This window comes from Coloeus monedula (assembly GCF_965178545.1).
Source record: "Coloeus monedula genome assembly, chromosome: 3".
Lineage (NCBI taxonomy): Eukaryota > Metazoa > Chordata > Aves > Passeriformes > Corvidae > Coloeus > Coloeus monedula.
This window is the reverse complement of record NC_138783.1, coordinates 31908147-31934260: the sequence shown is the minus strand read 5'-3', so window position 1 is coordinate 31934260 and position 26114 is coordinate 31908147. Positions and strand designations below refer to the sequence as shown.

Genomic DNA, 26114 nt, shown 5'->3' with positions numbered 1-26114 from the left:
ACATTAGAGAAGGTAAATACGAGCACAGTGGAATGGGGCTTTAACTGCTGGATGTGTCCGTTTTCAGGTGCTGCAACACTCAGAGCCTTTTAGTTATCACTTGAAAAAGTGTTAGGCCTTGGATAACATCTCACCAGAAGTGTTTTTGGGGGGCAGATTAAAGATTTGTCATTTTTGATAACACTAAGCAGAAAACCTGGAAGAGTTGAGCAGCTCACTATGTCAGGGAAGTTTGCTGCTCCCACATAGAAGGAGCTGCATGTAGGAGTGACATAACTTGGAATGCACAAGGATCATAAAATCCTAGAATCTCCTGAGTGGCAAGGGACCCACAAGGATCACTGAGTCCAACTCGGGGCCCTGCACAGGACACCCCAAGAATCCCACTGTGATAGATGTGATCCCTTCCTGATGGGTGGATCTCTTGACCCACCTGCCTTCAAGCTTCCCCGCCCTTAATATTCAGAAAGATGATTATTGCTAGGGAAGTATTTTCCACGCTCATTTAGGGTCCAGCACACTGAAGAACTTCAGAAGTGGCACGGGAGTGAACTGTGCCATCTGTGACCTTTTAACACATCCCATTAGCAGACCAAGCTTTCCAGCTCACTGATAAGCTTCTACCTTCATTTTTCAATCTTCGCCAGAGGTTGCTGACTTGTGCTCAAAGTGTCCAAGTTGGGTGCTTACCTACGAGTGAAGTTTTCTTGAAAGTGACAATTTTTTTCTCCTAAGATTTTTTTATCAGCATTTTGTGTGGAAAGATCAGCATGGTGTCAGGGATATACTTTGTATCACTTTCCAGAAACTTTCCAAGCATTTCTCCAGAAAAAAAAAAAGGAAGAAAAAAGAAATTTTAAGATCTGGTTATACTTTAGCAGGTAAATTAGCTGAAAATCCCATCTTTATTGAGACTTCTCTGTTCTCAAAGCAGAACAAGGGCAGAAAAAGCTTTGCCTGATGTTTTTTCAGTCTTCTCTTAAATTTTGTACCGTAATGGGTAGCGGTGAGATAATTGTCCCAGTCAGTCAGAAATACCCACACTCTGGAGAAGAAAATTAAGCAACTCACTTAGAATACAGAGGAGTTTGGAAAAGAAAGAGAAGGAAGAATTCAAGGGAAGGGAAAGGAGTTGCAGACTGTAGGTGAGGCCAAGAGCTTTATCACTTAAGTAAGAAGGAAGGGAATTCTAAGCAAGTACCAGAATAAGTAGGAACAAGCATGAAGTCAGAAAATAAGAGTGAGAACACAGATAGAAAAAAATGCTAGAGGTAGATGGTAGGTCAGGTAGAGAGGGTCAGAAGTGAGGTAGGAGAGGAGCACTTTTAAAGAAGGAGACATGGATAAGTCAGAGGAGAGAGGGTGGAAGCAGGATTCACTAATCTCTTGGAGAGACTTGCGTGTTATGATCAGGATCAGGAAACATCCTTAAGACCAAGCAGGGCATGATATTTTTCTGGGAAAAGGAAGCCAGGAGACAAAAATTAGAGGCTTCTAAAACCTATGATGATAAAAGACAGAAAATGGAAGCTAAATTGATGGGCTGTAATTATCTGAGATCCCAGGCTCTTTTCTCTATGCATCCTGGAACTCCTTTTAGGAGTGAGACCCTTTGTAAACCCTGACTTAAAGTGATATTTTGTTCTTCTGTTCTTGCATGTAACGGAGGTGGAGAAAACAGGAGGCATTCCTTGGCTTCCAGAAATAACCCTATAAGTTACATATATCATTTCATACTTGATGCCTACTAGGTGCCTTTTTAGACATGTCTGCCAGAGCTTTTATACAGGTGTGTTTGATAAATTACAGCTTCCCTGCCTTTTCCTGTCTGCTCGCTGCTGATTTAACACCTCATGGATTGCTTTTCCACAGGCTCTACAAGAGGAGATTAATGTTTCCGGCAGTAAAATAAAAGTGAGTTACCTGAGCAGTCGCACAGCTGGCTACAAATCAGTGCTGCGGATCAGCATGACCCACCCCACCATCCCCTTCAACCTCATGAAAGTCCACCTCATGGTGGCCGTCGAGGGACGCCTCTTCAGAAAGTGGTTTGCAGCAGCTCCAGACCTGTCCTACTATTTCATCTGGGACAAGACAGATGTTTACAGCCAGAAGGTGTATGGGCTCTCAGAAGCCTTCGGTAAGTGACCTCAGGGTTCGTGTCTCCTTTTAGAAGCAGCTAAGTGGCAGTGACAGACCTTGTCCTAGGTCAGTGTGGTCTCAATGCAGACACGTGAAATGGTCCCTGCAGCACACGTTCCCCAGCAGATGAGTCACAGAATGGTTTGTGTTGAAAGGGACCTTAAAGACCATTTAGTTCCAATGTCCGGTCATGGGCAGGGATGCCATCCATTAGATTAGGTTGCCCAGAGCCCCATCCAACCTGGCCTTGGACACTTTCAAAGGCAGAGTACGAATACCTGTTCTCTGGCTCATGGCCCAGCATGTACATCCTGAGCTGCTCCCATCATATTCATACAGAAGGAATTAACTGGGACTGGAAGTGTTTGGCTGCCTCTCACCTATAGCCAAAAACTGTCAAGACTGCTTTGAAAGGAATCCCTGGGACTGAGCCCTGATTGCCGCTGCTCCTTATGCCTGACCTTCAGGATTGGTCTAATTTTAGTTTCCACTTCGTTTCCTGTTTGAGAATGCCATCCCATACTGGGTGTTTAGTGAGCAGAGGTAATGCAGTTCTGCAGTGATTGCTTCCCATCTGTCAACACCCAGTGGACATTCAGTTACAGGTCTTCAGCTGAGTTTAGACTAGACTTCTCAGGCTGCCAGGAAATTATATCAGCAAAATAGGGGAGAGATCCCAAATTAGCAAATACAGCTCCTCTTGACAGAAGGATGGTTCACTGATGCCTCATAGCTCACTTGAAGATAAGTCTCTTTAGAGAAGTTGCAGGATGCCTGGTTTTCCAGGAGGAAGAATAGGTGCCTTCATTCTCTCACTCAGGCTCAGCTGCCTTGAGCAGGCTGGGTGATACAGCCTGCTGAGCCTTACCCAGCTCAGAGTCCACATGGAGAAATGTGTCCTGGTAGCATATCCTGAAGTACTCTGCTTGCATGCTCTTGAAGATGCTAGATCAGCAGTGGGTCCTGGAGTGCTCCATGAAACAACTTGAGTACCCAAGCAGGTCTGAGCACATCAGCATTTGTGCCTTCAATGATTCCCACCTCCAGAACAGTGAAAAATACTGACCTTTCATATCCTAACTTACATCTTCCTCTGATACAATCTGATTCTGCAAAAGGCTATGTTTGATGGGGTATCCTGAGTTCTCTCGGTGCTCAGCACTCTTCAAAGAGGCTGGGAAACTTGTAATATCAGACTTTTTTCTTTCTATCTAGTAAAAAAAAAAAAGATCTATGTAATTGCTTTTCATTTGTGTGGAACTTGCAGTTCTGCTCTGCTTCAGCTGTAAAGATTAGAAGAAAAGCAGACCAGTGAAAATGGTCCTGCTTCTGCTTCTTCTGAGAAAATGGTAAAGTAGTCATTATTCTGTCAAAAACATGATTTTCCTTCTGCTGACATAATTTTAAGCAGCTCCAGTGTGTTCAGTGGAGTTACTCCTGAAAGGTTCTGATTAGACATCACAGCAAGCAAATGTTTGACGTTAGCAATGACCACAAGTCAACCTGACTGAGACTGCTGCCTCTGAGGGACTCGCTGCCCCATGCATGAATTGTGCAAGTCTTTACCTTCCAAGAAAGGTCATGATCAAGATCAAGTTCCTGGCATGCACTCTTTGATCAAAGAAAATAGGTAGGAGTAAAGTTCTCCTGTTTGAGAGTCCAGCAATAGTTTACACTCTCAAATCATAGAATATCCTGAGTTGGAAGGGACTCCCAGAGATCAAGTCCCAATCTCAATATCCGTTGTTTTAAAATGTGTCATTAAAACAGTGTCTTTTAAATTTTTAGCACATTTGCCCAACACCTACAATGGCATTGACCTTTTTAAATGCAGAATAGACTTTCAAGAGAAAAAATATTAGGACTGTGTATTATGATGATTTTCAATTAAATTAGCAGTTTTCTGTAGAAATGCTCTTACTCCTGTTCGATTGAGACTCTGTGTGTGCTGGCACTGCATTTCTGGGTTACTAACATAAGGAGTCTTATGTTTCTCTCTTGTTCACAGTTTCAGTAGGTTATGAGTATGAATCCTGTCCAGACTTAATCCTGTGGGAGAAGAGGACAGCTGTTCTTCAGGGTTACGAAATTGATGCTTCCAAACTTGGAGGATGGTCCCTGGACAAGCACCATGCCCTCAACATACAAAGTGGTAGGTTGTCTGTGACACATAACAGGAATAATACAGCATTGCAAGTTGGTCCTTATCACTACGAATTCAAGAAAAGGGAAGGAAAGAAACCTGACCAACACATGTTGTCTCTTGTGTATTTTACTAACAAATTATTTCTAGCAACGTACATTTAGAATCAATTTAGTGTACAAAATGTAAAAGAAGCTGGCCATCATGAAGTAGTTGAATGTCAGACTGTCTAACTTTGTAGTGTCGTAAAAGAAGGGCATTAACAAGGAAAATATTCCTAAAATAACAAAGGGGAGCCTATTCGGATTGGAACTGTCACTAAGCATAAATCCACCCAGAGGCATCCTCCAATGTGCCAAGTGTACTTGCAAAACAAGAAGCTTCATGGGTCCTAAGGGAGAATGGAAAGTTCCAGAGTCCTTGAAGACAGCTGAGGACTGCAGCAGGGTGGCTTAAAAGCTGATCAGAACATGTTCAAAGGTGGAAGCATTGTGTCCCTCTGGATGACAGTGGTATGGGAACAAACATCTCATTCAGCCCACATCACTGCCGAGATCACTACACTTAGAGGGAAAATAGGCAGATCTCCTCTAAAACTTTGCAGATGAAGCATTTCTCTAGCGAATATCCCATGGTCTTCCTGCTGCTTACTTTTCCATGAGCTATGTAATTTCTTTTTTTTTTACCTGGTAGACTGCAAATTACAGGGCAAGAAGGAACAGACAGGGCAGGTAAAAATTCATGAGGTGCTGAGAAGTGTATTTCGTTCAAAGGTAAAGACAGTCTTGTTCTCCCTACATATTTTCCTTCTGCAGGATATGTAATGGATCTAAAAAAAAAATTCAGAAAAGAGGCTCCTCATTTGAAACTATCGGAAAACAGTACTGTGAAAGATAATAAACCTCCTTGCTACTTAACAGATTCCCCAGCTGACATTCAGCATTGCCAGTTTGTGCTGCCTTTGGTCTCAGTTTCCCTGTCTCTCTTTAATTTCCTTGATACTGTTTTCTCTCTCTAGGAATCTTGCATAAAGGAAACGGGGAAAACCAGTTCATTTCCCAGCAGCCGCCTGTAATTGGGAGCATTATGGGCAATGGCCGCAGACGTAGCATTTCTTGTCCAAGCTGCAATGGTCTGGCAGATGGGAACAAACTCCTGGCTCCTGTTGCCCTAACATGTGGGTCTGATGGAAGTCTTTATGTTGGAGATTTCAACTACATTCGAAGGATCTTCCCCTCTGGCAATGTCACCAACATACTGGAGCTGAGGTACTCTGTGTGAATGTGGCCGTTAGAATAATTCTCTTAAGTTCTGCAGAAATCCTATGTACCCAAAAGAAAAATGAGCAGAACTCTTTAAAAAAAGCAAACAACACAGTAAAACAGAGAAAAAGCTGTCTGGATCTGCCTCTTCTGCAACTCTGCTGACTTTGATTTACACCAGAGAAACACAGGCCTAGCAAGTTCTTCCAGAACTGAATCACATGCCAAAAATATTGACACATTTCTGTGCTGCTAAATCAAGCTGTGCTGATGTCTGCCTTTTCCTGTAGTCAGAAACCAGTGGGAATGCTGAAAATTAACAAGCAGCCTCTGAGATAACCAATACTTGGAAAGACACAGCACTGATGATGATATGTAGAGGTTAATCAGGACTGATAATCACTCATAGTTTAGACAGGATGATCACTCTAGACAGTCATAGACTGGGGTTTTCTGGTTGTTTTTTGGGGGACAGCTGTATCAGCTCCCTTCAGTTCCCGACTGAACAGCAGTGTCAGGCTGAACATGCAGATGGAGCATCTGGAAGTAACTGGAGAGTTTCCTTTTAACCCCAAAAAGCAAAGGAAAAAAGTATACCAGTAGAAATAATGAGGAAGGGGTAGGAACATCCATTAAAAACAATGAAGCAGCAGGAAAAGTATGATTTGTCCTAAGTTCTGAGAAAATGGAATAAATTGTGACTGAACCAAATTTCAGATTGACCTCACTGGGGATATTTTTTCTATCTAAAATTTCTGCAGCAAATACAAGTATCCACTTCAAAGCAGTGGGGCCTGGTTCTGGGCTTTGCGTGGCCAGACAAGCCTCACTCCAGGAAAGTCAGATAGAGTTAAGGGAGTATTCCTGAATGAGTCTTCTGTGCTTGACAGGCCTGAACTCAGGTCCTGAGAAGTCAGTGTGAGGATAACCTGGTATGAAAGGTTCAATATTGCCATTTACCTCTCAAGATCTGGCCTGAAAGTGAGAATCTTCCCGAAAGTAAGACCCTCCCTCCTCAGATTTAATATTCCCTGCTGCTGAGGACAAACATAATACTGCATTTCTGCAAGGACTGCAGCCAAATTTGTGCAAGATCCCCTTAGTCCCTCATGCACAAACATGCCGTAGTCATTAGACCTTGCCAAAGGTCTTATTTGGCACTCAGAACTGTCATTGTAGATCATGGTGTATGGGACAAAAAATCCAGCCAGCCACCAGAAGGCCGGCTCTTACAGAATAGCTGCCTTGGTATGTGCACCTCAGAGGGCTGGGGCACCTTTTAAGAAACGCAGCAAGAACCTCATGTTTGCTACTCAGTTTCACGATACATGAGAACATAATATCGCTCGTGTTTGTAAGGTGGGAAGCTGGGATAAACCTTCAGACCTGGTCCTCCTTAGAGTGTAATATCCTTCCAGTACCAGAAAGTTATTTTAATGACCAAAGGTGAGATTTCCAGAAGAGCCTAGGTGAGCCCAAATCCCATTGCAACGGAGTAGAATTATTATCTCATTCCCAGAAGTACAATTTTGAAAACTCAATTCCTGTTTCATTGTCAGTGGAAATACCAGATCCATCAGAGTTTTTGCAAAGTATTTCCTCATTGGGGAAGAGAAAATTGGAAGCCTTGACAGAGTAGCCTTGCTGGCTGTTGTGTAGAGCCACAGAGTTAAATTTACTTCAGAGTTAAATCTGCTGCAACGATTGCTGCTTCATCTGTGCAAACACTCAAGTTACTGGATCTAATAAACATTTCTTCACTCTGGTGTGCTATAAAGTAAGTGGGTTCAGATGTCAGCTGGCTAAAAGCTGTGGAGGAAAGCCATTGCTTTTGGACTAAATGGAGTTTGCTTGTGTCTTCTCGAATCAGCATCTCCTTTGAGATTAACACCCTCACTATTTGGCTTCGAGGTTTGTTTGCAGGGGTGGCTTTGGAGTGTAGTGTTCTGGAAAGCAAATGCATTGTGGGTTGCAGAGAGCTGCAGCTGGGTGTGTAACTTAGACCTGTGAAAAGTGTCCAGCTCAGCATAATTTCAGTCCTTTGGGCTGGAGTTCACGAGGTTACAGCAATGAACTGCCACCCATAACCGTGCAACTCTTAAGTCACCTTTGTAAATCACAAGGTGTTGCTTTGACTGAGGGTGAAAAAAACTGTAAAGATATCTGCATCTACATCTATTTAGCTCCGTGCTGCACTGAGTGATAAAGTCTGATGGTCCTATCTCTTGTGTGAGTGAATAACTCCAAGCAGGTGAGATCGCACTTCCTTTGTGATATGCAGCAGTACATAAGTGAGCTCACTGCCAAGTAATATAAAATACATCAGTGTCATTCCAGCTAAGTCTTTATTTATTATTGCATTGTATGATACAGTTACTGTCAAGTTTTCAATCTGCTAATAATGCATCGAACTGAGCTGCTAACACCTCATTCTTTCTTCTATTCCCTGCTTTCCTGTCTTCTGTCAGAAATAAAGATTTCAGACATAGGTAAGCCAACCAGTGGAGAATTCTTATGCTGCTCCCTGTCTTGTTGCATGTTGTTACACAGTGAGCCACAAGTGCCATTTCCAGATGATTCAATAGCAAATGAAGCTGGCGTGATTAAAACTGGCGTAGGCAATCAGTCATCAGAACCGGGAGCCATTAATCACAATGTGAGCCATGCAAGCTTCTGCATGAGCTGTTATAGCTGGAGACAGGGGAGGTACAGGCAGGAGAAGCAGGGTAACAGCAGGAGAAGGGGGGAAGGAAAATGGGTGGGAATTTACCAAGAAAGTAGAGTGGGAACAGCAACAGAATACAGATCGCTGGAACAACTAGGATGGAAAAATAATTCTCCACAGTGAAAAGCCTTCCTTTTGAGTTTGGGGAATTTAACAGGCTTAATGAAGATCCGTATGTCCCCCAGCATCACCCACCCAGGGAAGTTAGGTTTTGTAACTTTTTTCAGTCTCAGCTTTCATAGAGAGCTTTGACACGTGAAAGTCTATCAGGCTCAGATAGGAGGTAGTGCAACTCAGAACCTTAGCCAGGAAATGCAATAAAAGAGTAATGACAAGAAAACAAGATGAAAGAGAGACTCCTAAATTGGAGCTTTGTCACTAAGAATATTTGTCACTTGGGTTCACTGGAGTTTCAGTGGGTTTGATCCAATCAGTTGTATTCCAGAAGGTGTCAACATCCTGTCACTGCCTGTGTTAGCAAGGACTTCTCTGACTCTGACAAGTTTCCCAGCCTTCTCCCTGGTTGCTTTTCTAAATCAGAAGCTTACACTCTGTGGAGTTGGGATTTTTGTGTGTGCGTGTTTAGTTTTCTTTTGCATTTGGGATTGGGGATTTTTCTTGCTACATGCTTTTCATTTACTACTTCTTTGACTTTGTAGAGGCTATGCTAAACCAGAAATGTTCCTTTTATCTGCATGCCTGGAAATGAAATGGAGTAGAAACTGATTTTTTATCCTATTGCCAGAACAATAATGAAGGGCTGACCTTCACAGTATAATGGACTGGCCCAAAGCATCTATTAGCAGGGCTGAGAGGTTGGTACCCAAGACCTTTTCAGTGATTGTCCTCATCAGGCTGAGTTCCAGCTCCCTAGCTCCTCTTTCACATCATTTGAAGGCTATAGAAAATTTCATTTCTCTTTGGAACAGCCAGGTTGTATCCTTAATGCCCAAGAAATACACAACCACTAAAGTGCATCTGCTTTGACAGGGAAGGGCAGCAGCTGGATACCTGTTACGAGAAGAGGTTTTGTGTATGAAAGCAGTAACTGAAGGAAGATCTATGGACTGGCCACAAATGCTGCTGATGCCACCAGAGCCTTAGAAAGTTGGCAGGGCTTCAGCCTTCAGGCAGTTCCTAAAAACTAAGAAATTAAGTGAAAGAAATCTGAGACATGCCTGCTTCAGTGCAGCCCAAAGGGTATCAGGGAGGGGGGAAGCAAGTGAGGAGCTCCAGATCAAATACTCCCATCTGTGACTACATTGAGGGAGTCACCCATCCATTAGTGCCTGTTCTGTGACATTTGCTTTAATGCTTCTGGCTAGGAAGCCTCTTTGCTCCTGACCCTCAGGGAAATGAGTGGGTGTAGTCTCAGCTAAAGCTCCAATGCTTTGAAGGTCCTAAGCTTGACCCCAGTGACCAGCAACAGTTCAGAGGGTGAGATCCACAGGACTGAATCTTAGTGGTTTGGAAAAGCTGAAATCCGTATGCTAAAGCTGCCTCAGTTCAGGGGGAAGGATTCCTCCCCAACATGTAGCCTTTGGTGAGCTTGTTCTCCAGAGGTTCTGGGGCTACCCACTTAGAGGCTCAGCTTTACAGCTGTGTGTATGTAGCCAGGGTCTCACTCTGCAACAGCCTAAATAAGGGATGTTAGCTAAGCCAAAAAGCATCACCAAATCATGATGCCTTCTCTTCAGGAACATGGAGGGCAGTGAGGCATTTCTGTCTTGCAAATATACAAAAAGTGGCCACACTTAAATTTATTCTTACTTTCTTGTTTTCATTCATACTGTAGAGAAAAGTCTACAATTAGTGGCAAAGAGAGGTATCTCAGCAAACAGCCCTAGGATCAGATGAAAAGTCCTTTGCCATCTCTGGCCTGGATTATGGCATTGTTATAAAGTTTTATTGTCCAGCGTGTCACACTAGGAGAGCTTTGGGCATGACACACAAACTGCAAACACTAAAAGGCCAAGTGTAAATTCAGCCCACTGCACTGTGTAGCCTCCATAGGTATTAATCTATTGAGTGTCACCCAGGGAAAAAAGACCAGTGCCTCACACAAGCTACAATTAGATCCTCTGGTTCTGAGCTTCAGGGTGCTTAGCATGGAGCCATGGAAACACAGTCCCACTGAACAAAAACTTCCTGTCTGCAGGAATTTGGTAGTCCTTCAGTCATCACCAAATGTATGTGGCCTGCAGGGCTCAGAGGGGAAGTGGGTAGCTGGCACAGAAAGAAGAGGTGAATTTGTGTCCTTAAACAGAGACATCAGTTCCAAAGAACCCCAGGGGTTTATCCAGGTCAGTGGTTGTGGGTAACTAATTTTGGTGGTATGACTGCTCCTGTCTGTTGACCACAGTGGGAGCCAGAGCTGTACATTTACCAGTAACAGAACTTGTCCTTTGAGGAGGTGGTAGATGCCCTTGCATTTGAGAAACAAAGATACAGTTCATCTTGCAAGATAAATGTTAAAAATAGTCAGACCAGTCCTACCCCAAAAGGTGATATTTCTCTCCACTGCCTGTAAGGCAGCCAGCTCTGATGTGAGCGTCCACTTTGTAACCATCTAAAGCTTGGTGATACGAATACCTTGGCATTTTACAGAAGCCAATAAAAAGGTGCAGTCTGCTGTGCTGATGTTTTATAGGGACCCTGCTGAAAACAAGGACCATCTCCCTTTTCTCATTTCTATTCCTTAGAGACTGGCTTCGCACTCTGGAGCAGGAGGTTCCTTCCTAGGACTCCTCCAAAACATGGGCTCTGGGCCCAAAGGGATTAATACCAGCCTGTATTCAAAGCCTGTGCATATATCATAGTACAACTGAAGCAATCCACAACCCAAGCATCATACCTCTGCCAGCTCACCCAACTTTTTATCCCATTTCTCCCTATGCCTGTGTGTAAAGAATCAAGTAAAGCACAAACACTTTAAAATGTGGTTTGAACCCATTAACACAACTGCAGAGCTCCAAAATTGGTACTGGCACTATCCTGCCCAAACAAGGAGAATGGTAAAAGGAAGGGGAGAAGGCAGATGTGTGGAAGAGACTGTACGCAACCCCAAACAAGTGGGATCACTGTGGACTTGGAAGATTTCCCTGTGCTTTCCCAGCACATCATTGTGTCACAAGCATACAAGAAGCAGTATCACCTCCATTTCACTTTGGCTTGCAGAGCCATGAAACTGTTCTCATTCCCCGTGACTACACCATCATGCCCACTAATACCCATTAAAGTGTCAGTTCTTGGCTAGGGACCAGCCCATCCCATCACTGCAACTTCAGGGTTATTGCTTCAGGAGGTGTAAAATAGCAATGCAATGCTCAGGTTTTCTTCTAAAAATTTGTAAGAGCTCAGGGAACACTCTGGGAAATCAGCTCTTCCTCAACAGTCGTTTTCTAGTGTCAGTGTCAATATGGGGGATAAATATTCTAAGTGTTCCAATAATATAGCTGATTAAGTCTTTTGAATAGTAAAAAGTCCTGTCTTTTGTTTTGGACCGTTACTTAACTGAGAAATGAGAGAGGATAAAAGGGGGAAAAAGTCTTCCCTGCTTCACCCCAGGCAGATTTATTTCAATTGCTGTTCAGCCCAGTCCAATTTACCACTTGGATTTGCCTATTGATTGTGGCTTTAAATAAAAAGTGAAGCCCCAATGTTCCTGGCTCCACTGCTCATGCTCTATCACAGATAAAGGGAAGCAGTTTGGGAGATTTTACGTGACCAGCGTAAGTTTATTTAAGCATCTTTCACTCTGAAGGATCTCAAAGTGAGGAAAAAAGCTCCAGTGTATAACACTGTGCAATTTGTGCTAGGGCAGAGCATGATACCATCTCCCTGCAATGTTGAAAACAGTTGGCAGAGGCCAGGGGCGTAAATTCTAGCTTGACCATTTTTAACAGATTGTTTCAGCATCTATTCTATACAAGAGCTGGGAATAGAAAATTGTTTTAAGAGCTCTCTTTTTTACAGAAGATTGTAATCAATAATAAAATCCACCAGAGTGAGGCTGTGAAATCCAAAAATAAATCACAACAGTAGTGCTGGGAGAGGGGAGCAGGAATTTCTCTCTGTCCCCATTTTTCTCCATCTCTGGGTAAGTCATTTGCCTTTGCCCGTCTGCAAATAGCCAGTTCTAAAACTCAGGGAAAGTTACCTGTGCTTGCCAGTCAAAGATGGTAAAGGATTGCAAGTGCCATTAGAACTGTCCTCTTGTCCACCTCCCATGCAAAATAGAGATTATGGACAGCTCAAAAGCTGACTGACATTCAGCAGGGCTTTGTTAGGAAACTCAGCAGAAAATGCAGGGCCCTGATCAAAATGGATGATGGATTCCCACAGGGAACTTCTTCCACTAGGGTTGAAGCCACTTGCTTAGTGTGAGTGACATGCAGGTGAATGAAATAATACCCTCCCAGCCTGCTGTCATTGGGAGGGAATACAGATGGAGACTGAACTGTCAGGCTGGAGCTGTCTTGAAGGTCAGAGCATTTATTTAGCAAGAATCAGTGTCATTTTTGGAGATGAAATCTGTTCAGACTTTAATGGGATAAAACACAAGGGATATTCCAGAATAAATCAGAAAGGTGCTTTTCCCCCACCCCCATATTATTAAATAATTTTAATGAAGAACCAATTTACTGCTCTTTAAAGAAGAGGATAACTCAGTAATTTCTATGTGTCTGAAGAGGGGGTAATTTCCCTAACATAAAGGTTGAGAGGAATTTTCTTGTTATGAGGAATAGAGTCAACTGTGATCGACACTCAAGTTTCTAGCCAGCTTGTCTTGGACCAATTCCATCAAGTGCAAAATTGTGAACTGTGGCCTAGATTTTTATTATGAATTCCTTGGACTTGATGAGCTTGGACAGCTTGAAGGTGTTCTGGGAAAAAGTAGATACTTTCATACTTCTTCTGATTACTACTTAGCCTTTCTTAGTACGAAAAAAACTGTTCAGGACAGGTGTTAAAAGTCTAATCTCTTGGTTTCAGGCTTAGAAGAGATGCAGCTCAAGGCACACTAGTAGTAAACAATTTTAATAGAAGATGTTAATAACTTTAGGATCTATATTAAAATACAGGTAAAGTTTTTGCAAGACAATTGTTTCAATTTTGTCTAAAACCATCTGGTTGGTTTTTTTTCTGGCCAGTTCTATTGGATGCTTTCCATAAGGTGGATTCTAGTTTATTAATTTCTTCAGTCTTGGGCTCATTTAATGTTGCAGTCATGGAGCTAAAAATATTATCATTCTGTGTGCTCATCCCATTTTCTCAGCCACTCTTTCTTGTGTCCAAGGCAACAGTGAGTGGAGCATGTTTAACAGGGGACTGTTGTTCAGGTTCCTTGGCCTAGTACCAGTTCATGCTTTACTTGGGGAAAATGTGCCACTCAAGGAATTATTTTGTTTCTCTCATCATTGAAGTCCAGCTGAATTCAGTGGCAGGATTCCATTAATCCCCCTGAGGCCAGGACAGGACTTCAGAGTCTTTGCTGGAGTCAAGCAAGAGCGCCAGATGAGCCTTGATGCAGTGATCTTGCAGGGTGTATCTTCAAGTGCTTTATACAGGGAGTCTCCTTTTGGAGTTTGTATTAGTCCTTTGTTGGGAGGGCAGATTTTTTTTTATTATTATTTGTTTTATTTCCCTACTGTCCTGTGTTTTCCCTTCACTTCCTGGCACTGCACGAACACCAGTTTCAGGACTATGTCTGTAACAAGTAAATTAGGCAAACACAGGCAGTGGGACTTAACCTGTAGTAGTTCCTGGCACGGTTTTGGCTCAGACCAGAGAGCCCTTTCCTTCGGTTGCTTCCCTCCATGCCAGAGAGCACCCCAGGCACAGCGACTGTTAACAGATACAGCTTGGGATCCTGTGCTGTAACACACCGTGTACTAACCTTGTCCAGTACAGCACTCCTTCACTTTCCCAGTCTTTCTGCCCTGTGCGTTTTTATTCTCTAAAGTGCTTGCATTGCCTGTTGACACATAATCCAAAAAATTAATAATGTCATACCTTTGTTTTTCAGCCACAGCCCAGCTCATAAGTATTACTTGACCACAGATCCTATCACCGGCTCCATCTACCTCTCTGACACCAACAGCCGACGTATCTATAAAATCAAGTCAACCACATCAGTGAAAGACATTGTGAAGAACTCAGAAGTCTTGGCTGGAACTGGGGATCAGTGCCTCCCGTTCGATGATACCCGCTGTGGAGATGGAGGCAAAGGCACTGATGCCACCCTTACAAATCCCAGGGGTGAGACTGCTTCTTCTCCACTGGCTTTTTTAAAGGGGGCTTTTTGAAAGCAGCTTGTTTAGTCAGACTGGAGATTGCTCTCCTCTCCAGTTCTGAAACACATCCTAAGGGCTTGCCTCTGGAAATAAGTGAGTATGTCTCACCCTCAGCTAGTTGTGTCATGGTTCTTCCAGTTGGCATGGCTGGGAGGAATGCTGAACCAGAGGGGTTCAGTGATGGGCACATGTCCAGAGGACAATGGAATAAATCCACCCATTACTTTTATACCCATTTAGCCATTACTCCTTCTTACTAACAGTGCTTGGTCCCTCCCAACCTGAGCAGGATTCACTAACATTCAGTTCACTGAGGCTTTCTTGGCATTAAAAAAAAGCCCTATAAGCATTGCTGTATGTATATATAAAAGGGCAGCAAAACTAGCATACAGCTCAAAGATACACAAATGGTGGTTTAGACATTGACATTATATATCACAGCATCCAGCTTAAATCCTGTAGGGGGGTAGATACTAACTTTGATATGGGAATGCTAATTCAGCTTAATTTCACCTGGTTCTGACATACTGAATTGTGATAAAAGCACAGTTGAATCAGAATAAAAGCATCACACAGCCTTCATGGCTGTGAACTAAATTGTTCAAAACAGGTTCAGCCAAACATATGCAGTCCTGTGTGTAGCCAAGACTTCAGTCTGGCAGTCTCAAGGTAACAAGCTCTGCAGATGGAGGATGTCGCTCCTCCCAGCTGTCCACAGCTCCACAGAAAAAAAAGCACACGGGGCAATAGAGATGAAGTGGAAAGCATTGTTTGTACACACATTTTCGACCATGTTTGTGAAGAGGGCTGAGAAGGACACCCACGCAGGAATGTTTTTTGAGATGTGGCATTTTTGCTTGTTACATGTCTTCTTTTGCCCAGCTGTTCAGAGTATGAGGAGTTATTTATAGGTTCTTGGCTTTGACATCAATGTGCTACATCAGGGAGTGGTAGCTCCCTCCTTCCTCACTACAACAATGGCCAAGCCTATCCCAGCCTCTTTGTAAAGCAACTCCTCAGCAAAACCTGGGCATCCTTAAACAAGTGCCCCTGCCCATGGCAGGGGGTTTGGATTAGATGACTTTCAAAGGCCTCTTCCAACCCAAACCATTCTATGATTTCATGTAAAGTTATTTCACTAAAAGCAGGTAAGATTCCTGAAGAAGTTGTGGCTGTCCCATCCCTGGAAGTGTTCATGGACAGGTTGGATGGGGCTTTGATCAACCTGGTCTAGTGGGAGGTGTCCCAGCCCATGGCAAAGATTTGGAACTAAATGCTCTTTAAGGTCTCCTCCAACCCAAACCCTTCAATGATTCTATGATTCTCAGGAAGTTATTTTTCATGACATAGAGATGACATTGTTACTGAATCCAAGAAACCCAGGCTGATTTAATGACCTTTTGTGTCAGGTCTAGTTGTGATTTTTTTTTTCGTTATATGTCAGCTAGATGTTTCCTGGCAAGGATGCAGAAAAATATACTATGGAAGACCTGGTTTTTTGCCAAAAAGCATCAAAACCCAGACTTCTATGCTTGTAATATTTAAATAACCCAGCAACTCAGTGGACAAGAGGAGGACAGTTTTAATGGACAGCATGGTTTCCAAGCACTCCAGAATCCCATGAGTTGACCATAATATTGGGCTGAAGTATTGCCAGAAGCACAGGTATAGAAAAGAAACCGGTGGTCAGTTTGCAGTGTAGAATTTGTCTCACTGAAATGAGAAGGCCAACTGAAAAGAAAATTAAGTGACTTGGGCAGAGAGATTCAGGCAGTCCAGCAGATGAATCATGAGATCAGGGAATCTAGAAATTTGTAATCCAATTTTCTGCACCTCTTTGAAGTTCAGTCAGTGCAAAAAAAAATGCCCCACCATTTTTGTTGGTCCTCTGTTCTCCCTTGTACAAGATAAGAGGGATATTATTCATTTCCATCGATGGGTGAATGTTACAAGGTTTAGATGACTTATTTTTCTGCTTTGCTATAGCAAGCAGCTCTGGAGTTAAAAGTTTTCAGCACTGAAATCCTTCTTGTTGGCAACTGAGGCTCTCAGGAGGCCATTCTTCCACCTCAGTCATATAACAGCAAAATTCTTGCATTCATTCCTCAGAGCTCAAAAATTTCACAAAACAGAAGTAAATTGAGGGTGAAAGAGGAAATGACATGAAGCAAAATGACAACAAGAAAATAATAATCCGGAAAGCCCACTCAGCCAATAGAAAGTTCCTAAACAGTGTTCCCTGATCTTATTCTAACATGACTTTCCAAATTCTGCTGAGGCTGCAGCTATGGCAGGTGGGACTCACTCCCCATTCCCCCCAATAAATGATGAACAGTGAAAACTCATGCTGACAATGTAATGTCACCATTGTTCATACCTTTGCAGTGGTTCATCCTAGCAGAAAAATCCAGCAAATGCTCTTCCCTCAAGTACTTCATAATAGTTCAAAATAAAATTGATTTATTGTATAAGTAACCAGTAGATCTCAAGTGACCCTGTGCTTCCATGTCTTGGCAGGCGAATAAACACTCATAAGTGAATGGTCAGAGGAAATTATAAAATGATTCTGTAGTTGTAGAGATATCAGCTGGCCAGGGAAGGACCTGGAACATCAGTTTTTCAAGAATCAGTGCTCTTCACAGGACTCTACTTTTTAAGGCTAAAGCTGTTTTTTTTTCTCTGAGCATAATTGCTTCATGCCAAGTAGGATTTCTGTATTTTAAGGACATCTTTGCACTTTTTCAAAAATCATAAGGAATAGAAGTCTTGCCTTTCATGATCTTTTAATTAGCTGGTATTTGCAGCTTGCTGGAAAATACTGAGGGATACCTTCCTGCCAGATGAGAACCAGCAATTCATTAAGACTGGAGAAATAGTCATGAGCTGTCAACATATGCGTTTGCATATACCTTTAGCCTCTTGCACCAGTCAAGCATCTGGTCTGAATAGATTTTTTTGGGTCTCTTCTTGGTGGAAAGAAACTAGTACCCTGAAGGTGGTTCATTCCATGACAATGCACATATTCAAGGTGGGATGAACCACGTTCTGGGGGTGCTGGTCTTCTCCTGGATCTGACAGACTGAAGAATGAGGTCCCCACTGCTGCAAACACTGTTCAGAATGGTTCTCCACATTCTGAGCAGCAGACTTTTCCCCATTGTTTTGATCAATTCCTCCAGTTCTCACCTCAGCTTCCATGAGTTCATACGGGATAATTTCATAGAATTGTAGAATGCTTTGAGTTGGAAGGGACCTTCAAAGACCATCCAGTTCCAACCCCCCTGCCATGGGCAGGGACACCTTCCACTAGACCAGGTTGCTCAGAGCCCCACCTGACCTGGCCTTGAACACTTCCAGGGATGGGACATCCGCAGCCTCTCTGGGCAACCTGTGCCAGTGCCTCCCCACCCTCTTGAGAAAGAATTTCTTCCTAATATGCAATGTAAATTTTAGTTTTAGTTCAGAACCATTATCCCTTGTCCTGTCAATACATCTCTCTGAAGTACCTTCTAGACAGAGGTTCTTGTCTCGCTCCACTGAAGGCAGAAGTACTCCTTTTAGATGATCAGCTTAGAAAGACATTAGGAGGGGTAAAACCCTCCAGAAATTTCCCACTTTACCTGTCTTTGGCTTGTCTAATAAAGGTAGGCTACACAAACACAGGACAGATAGATCCACAGATGAAATAGGGGTGACAGTGGTTTCATCAGAGTATTTATCATAGCTATTAGGAACCAGTCTGATGCGTCCAATTCATTTGCCACAGAGCACAGTAAAGCTTTCAGATGCTAATGAATTTCAATATATCCTTGCAAATTAAAGTGTTACCGCTTTCTAATTATCATCTGCTAATAATGATCCTCTTCTACAAGCAATCTAAAGAAAAATTAAAACTCCAGCTTGTCAGAGCATTTCTTTTCATCTGAGTCCTCACCATTGGTTCTTCTCAGGAAAATGTTGTGGCAGAGAAATTACCAAAGAGCCTGCAATTAAGAGAGATTGCAGTGACAAGTCTGACACAATAGAAAGAAGGTTTTAGAAGGCATGTGGGGAGGGAGGGAGCATCTCATTCATTTAGCACCGTAACACCAATGCAAAATGAAGTAATTAATTTGGGGACAGATTGCTTCTTTCACTGTGCCCTGCTGAATGTGTAAACAAAATCTTTGCTAAGTGTTGAAGAGTTCGACAGAATTAATTGAGGAAACTCAACCCTCCACAATCTGTTAACATTTTTATGGTCAGATAATAATAGGACCATTTTGGGTAAGACCAGAGGCTGACTGAACAAAGTACCGTGTCATTTACTCTGGCCAGAAAAGACACTTAGGGACAGGGGCAATGTGGTCTTCCTGTGCCAACACTCCACATGCTAGTCATCAGCATTTAGGGGACTTTCTGAGGAGGTTGCACCAGACCTGTGCTAATATACCATCATCAATTGACTTAGAAACCGTCCTGAACACCTAGTTTTGTTCTTCCAGGCACCATGTGCTAATAATTTCCACAATTTCTTTAGCCAGGTTGTAAAGAAGAGTGGTCCCTTTTAGGCAAAACCACTGTTTTCTGTTCCTTTCTTGTGTATTTCCTAGTTCTTTGCTGTCTTGTAGTTCCCTTTTTGACCACTGCATAACACAAAACTGATCTTAGCAGAAAACTTTTCAGAGGAATTCCAGAATCTTTTTCCTGTGTGCTCTTTTTCACATTGTCAGTGTATATGGGTAGTTAGGCTTTCTCCTTCCCCTCTGAATTCCTCTGTACTTATTGACATTGATTTTCATTTGCCATTTTATCACTGAGTCATTCAGCATCCAGTCAGACAAGAAACGTCCAAATTTGGATTTCTTTAAGCACCTTTTCTTCAGTTAAAGGGTTTTTTCCCCCTTTTTTTTTCTTAACAGGAGCTACATGCACAACACAACCACTTTTAGTGGTTTGTCTTGCAGAACAAACTCACCATGTCCCAGTAGCTATTTGCAGCATAACATTGTGCTGTCACCTCTTCATGCTGCAAGGTCCTGACATTTCAAGCAAATGTCATCATGTCACAACTTTCTATCAGCACAGCTCACTGGTGTGATGCACATGGTGCTACAAGCCCTTGTTTTGTAAGAGATCTCTGCTTATGCAAGAGGAGCCAGCATGATTTCATAATGTATGTATTTCATATCTCAGAACTTAAGGTTTAGATCTGCAACACTACCTGGGTAGTGGCAGCAGCTGTTTCCTCTCAGTAACTGTGAGGCTGAACTTCGAGCTATATGCTGAAAGGCTTTAATTCCCTTATGTTCCTATGGAAACATGAGGGGAGCCTTCCTCCAAAGCAAGCCAAGGCCTTGGGCTTAACATGCATAACATGTGAATTACCCGTTTCTGTGCCTGTTTGCAGGAGCGAGCTCCCAGCACTGGAACTGTGCCTATATCAGAAAGGAAACAGAAAGGTGCAATCTAACCTCTACAATCTGCTGCAAAGAATCCATGAGATGCTTCTTTCCCTTTTCACAGAAGTCACCCATCCAAAGACACTTGTCTGTGGGACAGCAGGGCTCTTCTCCATAATTTAGTTGATTCCAAGACAATCAGCTAAAGTCAGGAAAGGATTGGAGCAGTTGCCATGGAAGGAATGTGTGCAAGTGGGAATTCGGAGCTTTGAGAGACTGCAAACTCCTCTGCCCTACAGAACATCTCAGGAAATGTGAGGCAATTGAGATTGCTTAGCCTCCATGAAAGAGGGATAAGCAGAAAAGTGCTCAGTGATAAGAACACATACACATACCATTGCCCTGGAGCAGGGTGGTAAGTGGTAACTTTGCTATCCCACTTCAGCTTACTCGGGTGTGTAAGCTCTTTGTCTAAGCTGGAATGCAAAATAAAGTCATGCCCTATCAGCTGATCAGGGCTGGTTCAAGGGCCAAAGTGCATGTGGGTTATTATTACTGTAACTGGGTAATCAGATCAGCCATCAAACCCCAGCACTGCACACAGTGAGCCACTGCCAGCATACGCTGCTGATAAGTCCAATCCAATACATACGGAACTAGCTAAGGGAGAAAATTCTGCCTCATTTAAAATCACATTATCCAGCCTGCCACCCTTCACTGGCATTTGGCTTGTCACACAGACTAATGGACAGGCACCTGGAAAAATACTTGTTGTGAACCAAGGAATGCAAGAGGTTGTAAGAGACTGTTGTGTTTGACAAAAGCCAATTAAGATGAACTAAACTTTCTATCATGCCTCTTCCAAAAAAAGTACATCTACCATATTGCTTAAAGAGCTCAGTTGTGTTCCTGGTTTTCAAGCAAATGCCACCAAACATAAAAGAACTTGACACTCAGTAGGCAGAATAATTAAGAGGAGCAGAGACCTTCAACAGCAGATGCCAGTGACAGGTGACATGTGCCAGTATCCTGGATGACTCATTGAAGAGGGCATAGTGCTGACAAATCTCATGGCAGGTGAAGATAGCTTCCTGATAGCCATGGATGCCAGCGACATATTGATGCTTGTCCCATCAGATCCTTCTGCAAGCATTTGACAAAATGCTAAAATACAAACAATGTGTTTCTATTGTATAGTGAGAATAAATGGCCACCACTACTGCGGCTTCTCTCATAGCATTCATCAAATCATAGAATGGTTTGGATTGGCAGGGACCATAAAGACCATCTAGTTCCTACCCACACTGGGGGGACACCTCTCACTAGACCAGGTTGCTCAAAGCCCATCCAGCCTGTCCTGGAACACTTCCAGGGATGGGGCAGCCACAATTTCTTCGGGAAACCTTTGCCAGTGCCTCACCACCCTCAGTAAATTCATATGTGCAACAGTTACCTTGTGCTCCTCTTCGAGACTCGTGTTTCATGGTCCTGCAAAGATGAGTCCTTTCTTGGCATGAATTGAATGCAGGTATTAAAGTCTAGGACTAGAAGCAATCTTTTCGGTCATTCTGTCCTGTCATCCATTATCTCAGCAATCCTGCTATGTAATCCCCTCCAAAATTAATGAACTTCATCTTGAAAGCACCAAGTAATTTTTTCCTCACTGCCCTAGAGGCTATTCTGAAACCACACTGCTCTGATGGTCAAATATCCAATCCAGGTCAAAGTGATGCCCTTCAGACAGGGTGATGCTGTGAAGAAGCGATGAAAATGCTGGTTTTACCTCCTGGCAATAACACACAGCTCCCATTCAGCTCAGTGATCTGAAACACCAGTTTTCTGACTCCTAATTGACTTTGAATCAACAGGTTGCAACCATGTCAGAATCCCTTCCTTTACTTCAGCTCAATGGAGAAGTTTGTTCTTTCTCTCAAACAATGACTTAGTCCTGAGATTTTTCTGCCAGGCCAGATTATCTTCTGTGGATTTCCTTATAATCAAATCTGGTATGTTTTTCCACATATCACCTACCTCCATGGCTTCCAGCCCATGCAATACTTACAGTGCTGGCTGAAGGCCATGATTTTTGTTGCCAAAGCAATCAGAGGATTAGTCCCTGCTCTATGAAAATCTAGAATTTTTGATCTGTGAACTGCTGCATCTGCACTTCACAGCAGAGCTCACAGTGGATGGAGACTGAGGGTAAGTGTTTCAAACAAGGGGATCTGGCTGCAAAACAGCATTTCGGAGGAACACAAGATCTGATCACTCCTCAAACATTCTCAAAGTTTTCTATCTGAAACAGAATTTCCATCATTTCTGTCACCAAGATGACAGCCAGAGAAACAGTCTAGTGAGCATTCAGCTTACTAATTTAATCTGCCTACAATATAAATGTTTTCTTTAGAGATATTTGCTGTAGTCTCCTTTTATAATCAAATGGGAGGAAAAGGTTTTTCTAGCAGGATTCATATAATCTCTTGAGGATATGTGCTTTAGGATGATACAAATTGCACTCTCAAAGTAGATTTCTCTCTCCACTGATTGGAATAGGTTCAGATACTTGCTTAGATGCACAGTGCAGATGTCTGCTTTTTGCCAAGTGATTGTTACCCTACGAGCAAAAGAAGCCAAACCAGAAGATCCTAATATTCATATATTTCAAGCAGAATTTTCACTTGCATAGGAAAAGATGTTACAGGCCTCTACATTCTTTTTCTATTTCTTTACAGTCTTTTAGTGTATTTAAGACACTCAAATATTATGCTGAGTGACATTCTGCCTCTGTAGGGTAGATGAGATTAATTACTTTATTAGTATCTGTGGAGTTATTTTAATTTATACTAGCACAAACGAGAGGTGAATAGAGCCCCTAACTTCTTATTCCTGCTTCAGTCATGACCTTTCTCTGTGACCTTGTGAGAATTGCATTATCTGTTAATTTTCTGATATGTAAAATTAGAGTGATCACACTCACAGACTGTTATGAGGTGTAATTAGAAAGTGTAAAGCACTATGAAATCCTCTGATGGAAGATGCAGAGGATAGCTAGCCTAGGATAAAGAGGATTATAGGAGGTTGTGCTAACATAACAAATACTTCAGAAATTAAGCTTAGGGGGAGGTGAAACAGCACATATCTGCAGGGCAAGAAACGAGAATCAGCAGCCTGTAACTGCTGTCAGCAGACCTCAAATCCACTGACAGGAGTATGTCTACAAAGGAGGTTTGGATGATGAAATTAATCACTAGCAGAGTTCAGAATCAGGTGAAACACTGTATATTAGTAGGATTATCCTAGGGAAAACCCTTTCTCATTTATCCATCTGGAATTTGATTGACCTGATGGACCTTTCACAGCCTTTTTCATCGCCATTTTTGAAAGACTCATTGGTGTACCATTTTTACGTGCATAGCTTACCATTCATACCATGAGCAATAAAATCAAGTTTCTGGACATGCAAGACACGCAGTTATTAGAAAATCTTTTCATTTCAGCAGTTCACTGAATGCCATGCCCTTTTCCAGGAGCGAGCAGGGATTTCTGGATTGCATTGTGTGCCATTTGAAAGTGCCCTCCATGGAATGGTGCCAGTTCAAAGCTCTTGATAGCCAGGACTCCCACATGCCCAGCCCTCCTCTCTTCCCTTTTGAATGCCATGAAATATATTGCTCCTCACGTCAGGCTGCCATCACCTTCTGACTGTCTTTCTTTGTTCCTCCCCAGGCATCACCGTGGACAAGTTTGGGCTGATTTACTTTGTGGATGGCACCATGATCAGGCGGATTGATCAGAATGGGATCATCTCAACTGTGTTGGGTTCCAATGACTTGACGTCTGCTCGGCCTCTCAGCTGTGACTCTGTTATGGACATTTCTCAGGTAAGACAGTGGTTTGGTTTTGTTTCTACAGAACACAAGCCTACGCCTTCACCCTATCTGCATGTCAGTAAGCTTCCCTAGAAGGTCTGACAAAGAGGTAAGGGCTCAAGGAGAGTTGCATTTCTACATAGTTTATGGTATAAAAATGACTGAATCAAAATTAAATACCCTATAAAGACAGAAGGAAACACGTGACTGCCCTAACTCATAGATTCCTGGGGTGTGAGATTTTTACACAAGTCCCAGACACAGAATTGACTTCTTTCAGAGCTCCCAGTCAGTGGAAAGACATTCCTGGGAAGGAAGGTTTTGTTAGGCTCATTTCTCACTCTATGCCATGCTCCATTATAACATGTTAGCTAATCACAGGTTTTTAAATTCTTTTCTTCCCCTCATCCTAATTTGGCCCAGCACAATTTTAGACCTGAATCAAATTAACATAGGAAAGACTGATTGGAGGATGTGGTGCCAAAATTAGCAACAGCAGGAAAACAAGAATCTTGAATTGCATCAGATTGCAAATTGGTTGCAGCTACCATCATGCTGGGCTTTTAAGTCCTGCTGCTTCAAGGTGGAGAGAAAAAAGAAGAGAGAAAAAGAAATCTCATTTTGATGATTGCTTTACTACTGGATGGTGCAGAAGAGAAATCTGTTACAGCCCAGCACTCGATTTTGTGTGACACTAGCCAACTCGTCAAATTGTGCCAGTTTAGGACCTTTGAAAGGACCTTGTGTCCTTTGAAACCTTTGTGCCACTTGTTGTTTGCCTGACTGCAGGAATGTTGTCCTCTCCTGTGAAAATATAGATCATAGCTGGAGGCCTAAGTACTGTTATTCAGCCACAATAGATGTCAATGGGGTTTCCTTTTTGTAACTACCTAGATAATTTCCATGCTCCCATATGGAATCTGTTCTTGTTTTTTCCCTCTAATTTGAAAAGATTGTTCTTGCTTCCTTGCAACTGGCTCCCACTGTCTGTAATTTATGAACAAGATGAAATTATGAGTTTAAAAGTTGTTCTTCCATCTATAGAGGTGAAACTTCGATGGTTAAAGACCACCTTTTAGTATGTTTCTCATTTTACAGACATAGTTTCTTCTTTATGTGATTTTCAGGGGCAGTTAGCAAAAGACCATTGTGTAATCAGGCTTTAAAAATTATTTACTTCCAGGTTATGTAGCTCCTGTGTAAACCAATGTCATGTTCAAACACTTCTGAGATGAACATGTATCAGCTGAAGACTCTTTTTTTTCCTTTCATAAAATGACAAGAACCATTTTTAGATTAACCTGTACTGGGACTGGCAGATTAACCACTCCTGTTCTGGAGAAACACACTGAAGACAAGCTTAATTAAAAAATAAAAGCCAGCTTGGGAAGAAGCTTTTCATCATTTACAGAGGATAGAATGGTCTTTTATGCCAGGTCCCTGAGGCTCCCTGGAACATGAGGACATGAAATATTTAGCTGCCACTGTTGACAAGGAGTGGTTTTTAAGAAATTGAAAATTCCCATGTCAGTTCAGAATAAACTCAGCTCTTGATGCTAACTGAAGACTGCAGAGCTTAAAGACCACTGGAAGGGATGAAGGCATGAATTATTAAAGAGAAAACCACAGGCTATAATGTTTTACTACAAGAAGGGTTAAAATAGGCCAGAAGCTGAGAAAAGGAAGGAGATTTTGCAAACAGAGAACTAGAGTAGACAGAGCTCAGCATACTGCTTAGCCATGAAAATAAGCTTCACACACCCGGGCATTAGAAGACACAATGAACTAAATACCTTAGATCTCATCTCTTTAAAAAAAAAGTGCTGGAAAGGCATATAGAAGCATCAAAATAAAGCATGGCTGTAGCAGAGATGTTGAACTACAGGCCTTAAAAATAGGAATATCCAGTGTTCCTGTAGATCTTAGCTGGTCTCTTCTTATTCATAGTTTTAAATAAAATCACAGTGAAAGGTGGTTTGCTGGACCTGAGCCTGCTGGCAATCACTCGTCCTCCTTCCAGTAAGGTTACAAAATACTCATCCAAACTTAGTCACATCAGACAAATGAGAAGAAGCAGAAACTGAGATGGATGGTGGGAAAGGAAGGTTCAAAACAAAGAAACTATCCTGGAACTGATTGGTTCCCATCAACACAAGAAAGATTTCTTTTTCTATATAAACCTGAAATAAAATAAAATAGTCCAAAAAAAGCAGAACTTTGAGTTCTTTACAAAAAAAAAAATCCTGAATTCTGTTGGTAAATGTTTCTTGGGTTTGGCAGCTAAAAGAGTAGACTCA

General features: G+C 42.4%; 1 protein-coding gene across 3 annotated transcripts in view; it reads left to right on the top strand.

The window, feature by feature from the left end:
• TENM4 (teneurin transmembrane protein 4) overlaps positions 1-26114 on the top strand; it is a gene marked incomplete at both ends in the record, with an annotated part of 341202 nt that overhangs the window by 273420 nt on the left and 41668 nt on the right. For 2 of the 3 annotated variants that reach the window (XM_082278669.1, XM_082278667.1), the window contains 6 exons: positions 1873-2140; positions 4151-4294; positions 5304-5553; positions 8016-8036; positions 14301-14533; positions 23675-23829. In XM_082278669.1, the coding sequence (XP_082134795.1) occupies positions 1873-2140; positions 4151-4294; positions 5304-5553; positions 8016-8036; positions 14301-14533; positions 23675-23829 (1071 nt within the window). The remainder of the gene's footprint in view (positions 1-1872; positions 2141-4150; positions 4295-5303; positions 5554-8015; positions 8037-14300; positions 14534-23674; positions 23830-26114) is intronic. The other variant, XM_082278668.1, reaches the window with a different exon arrangement.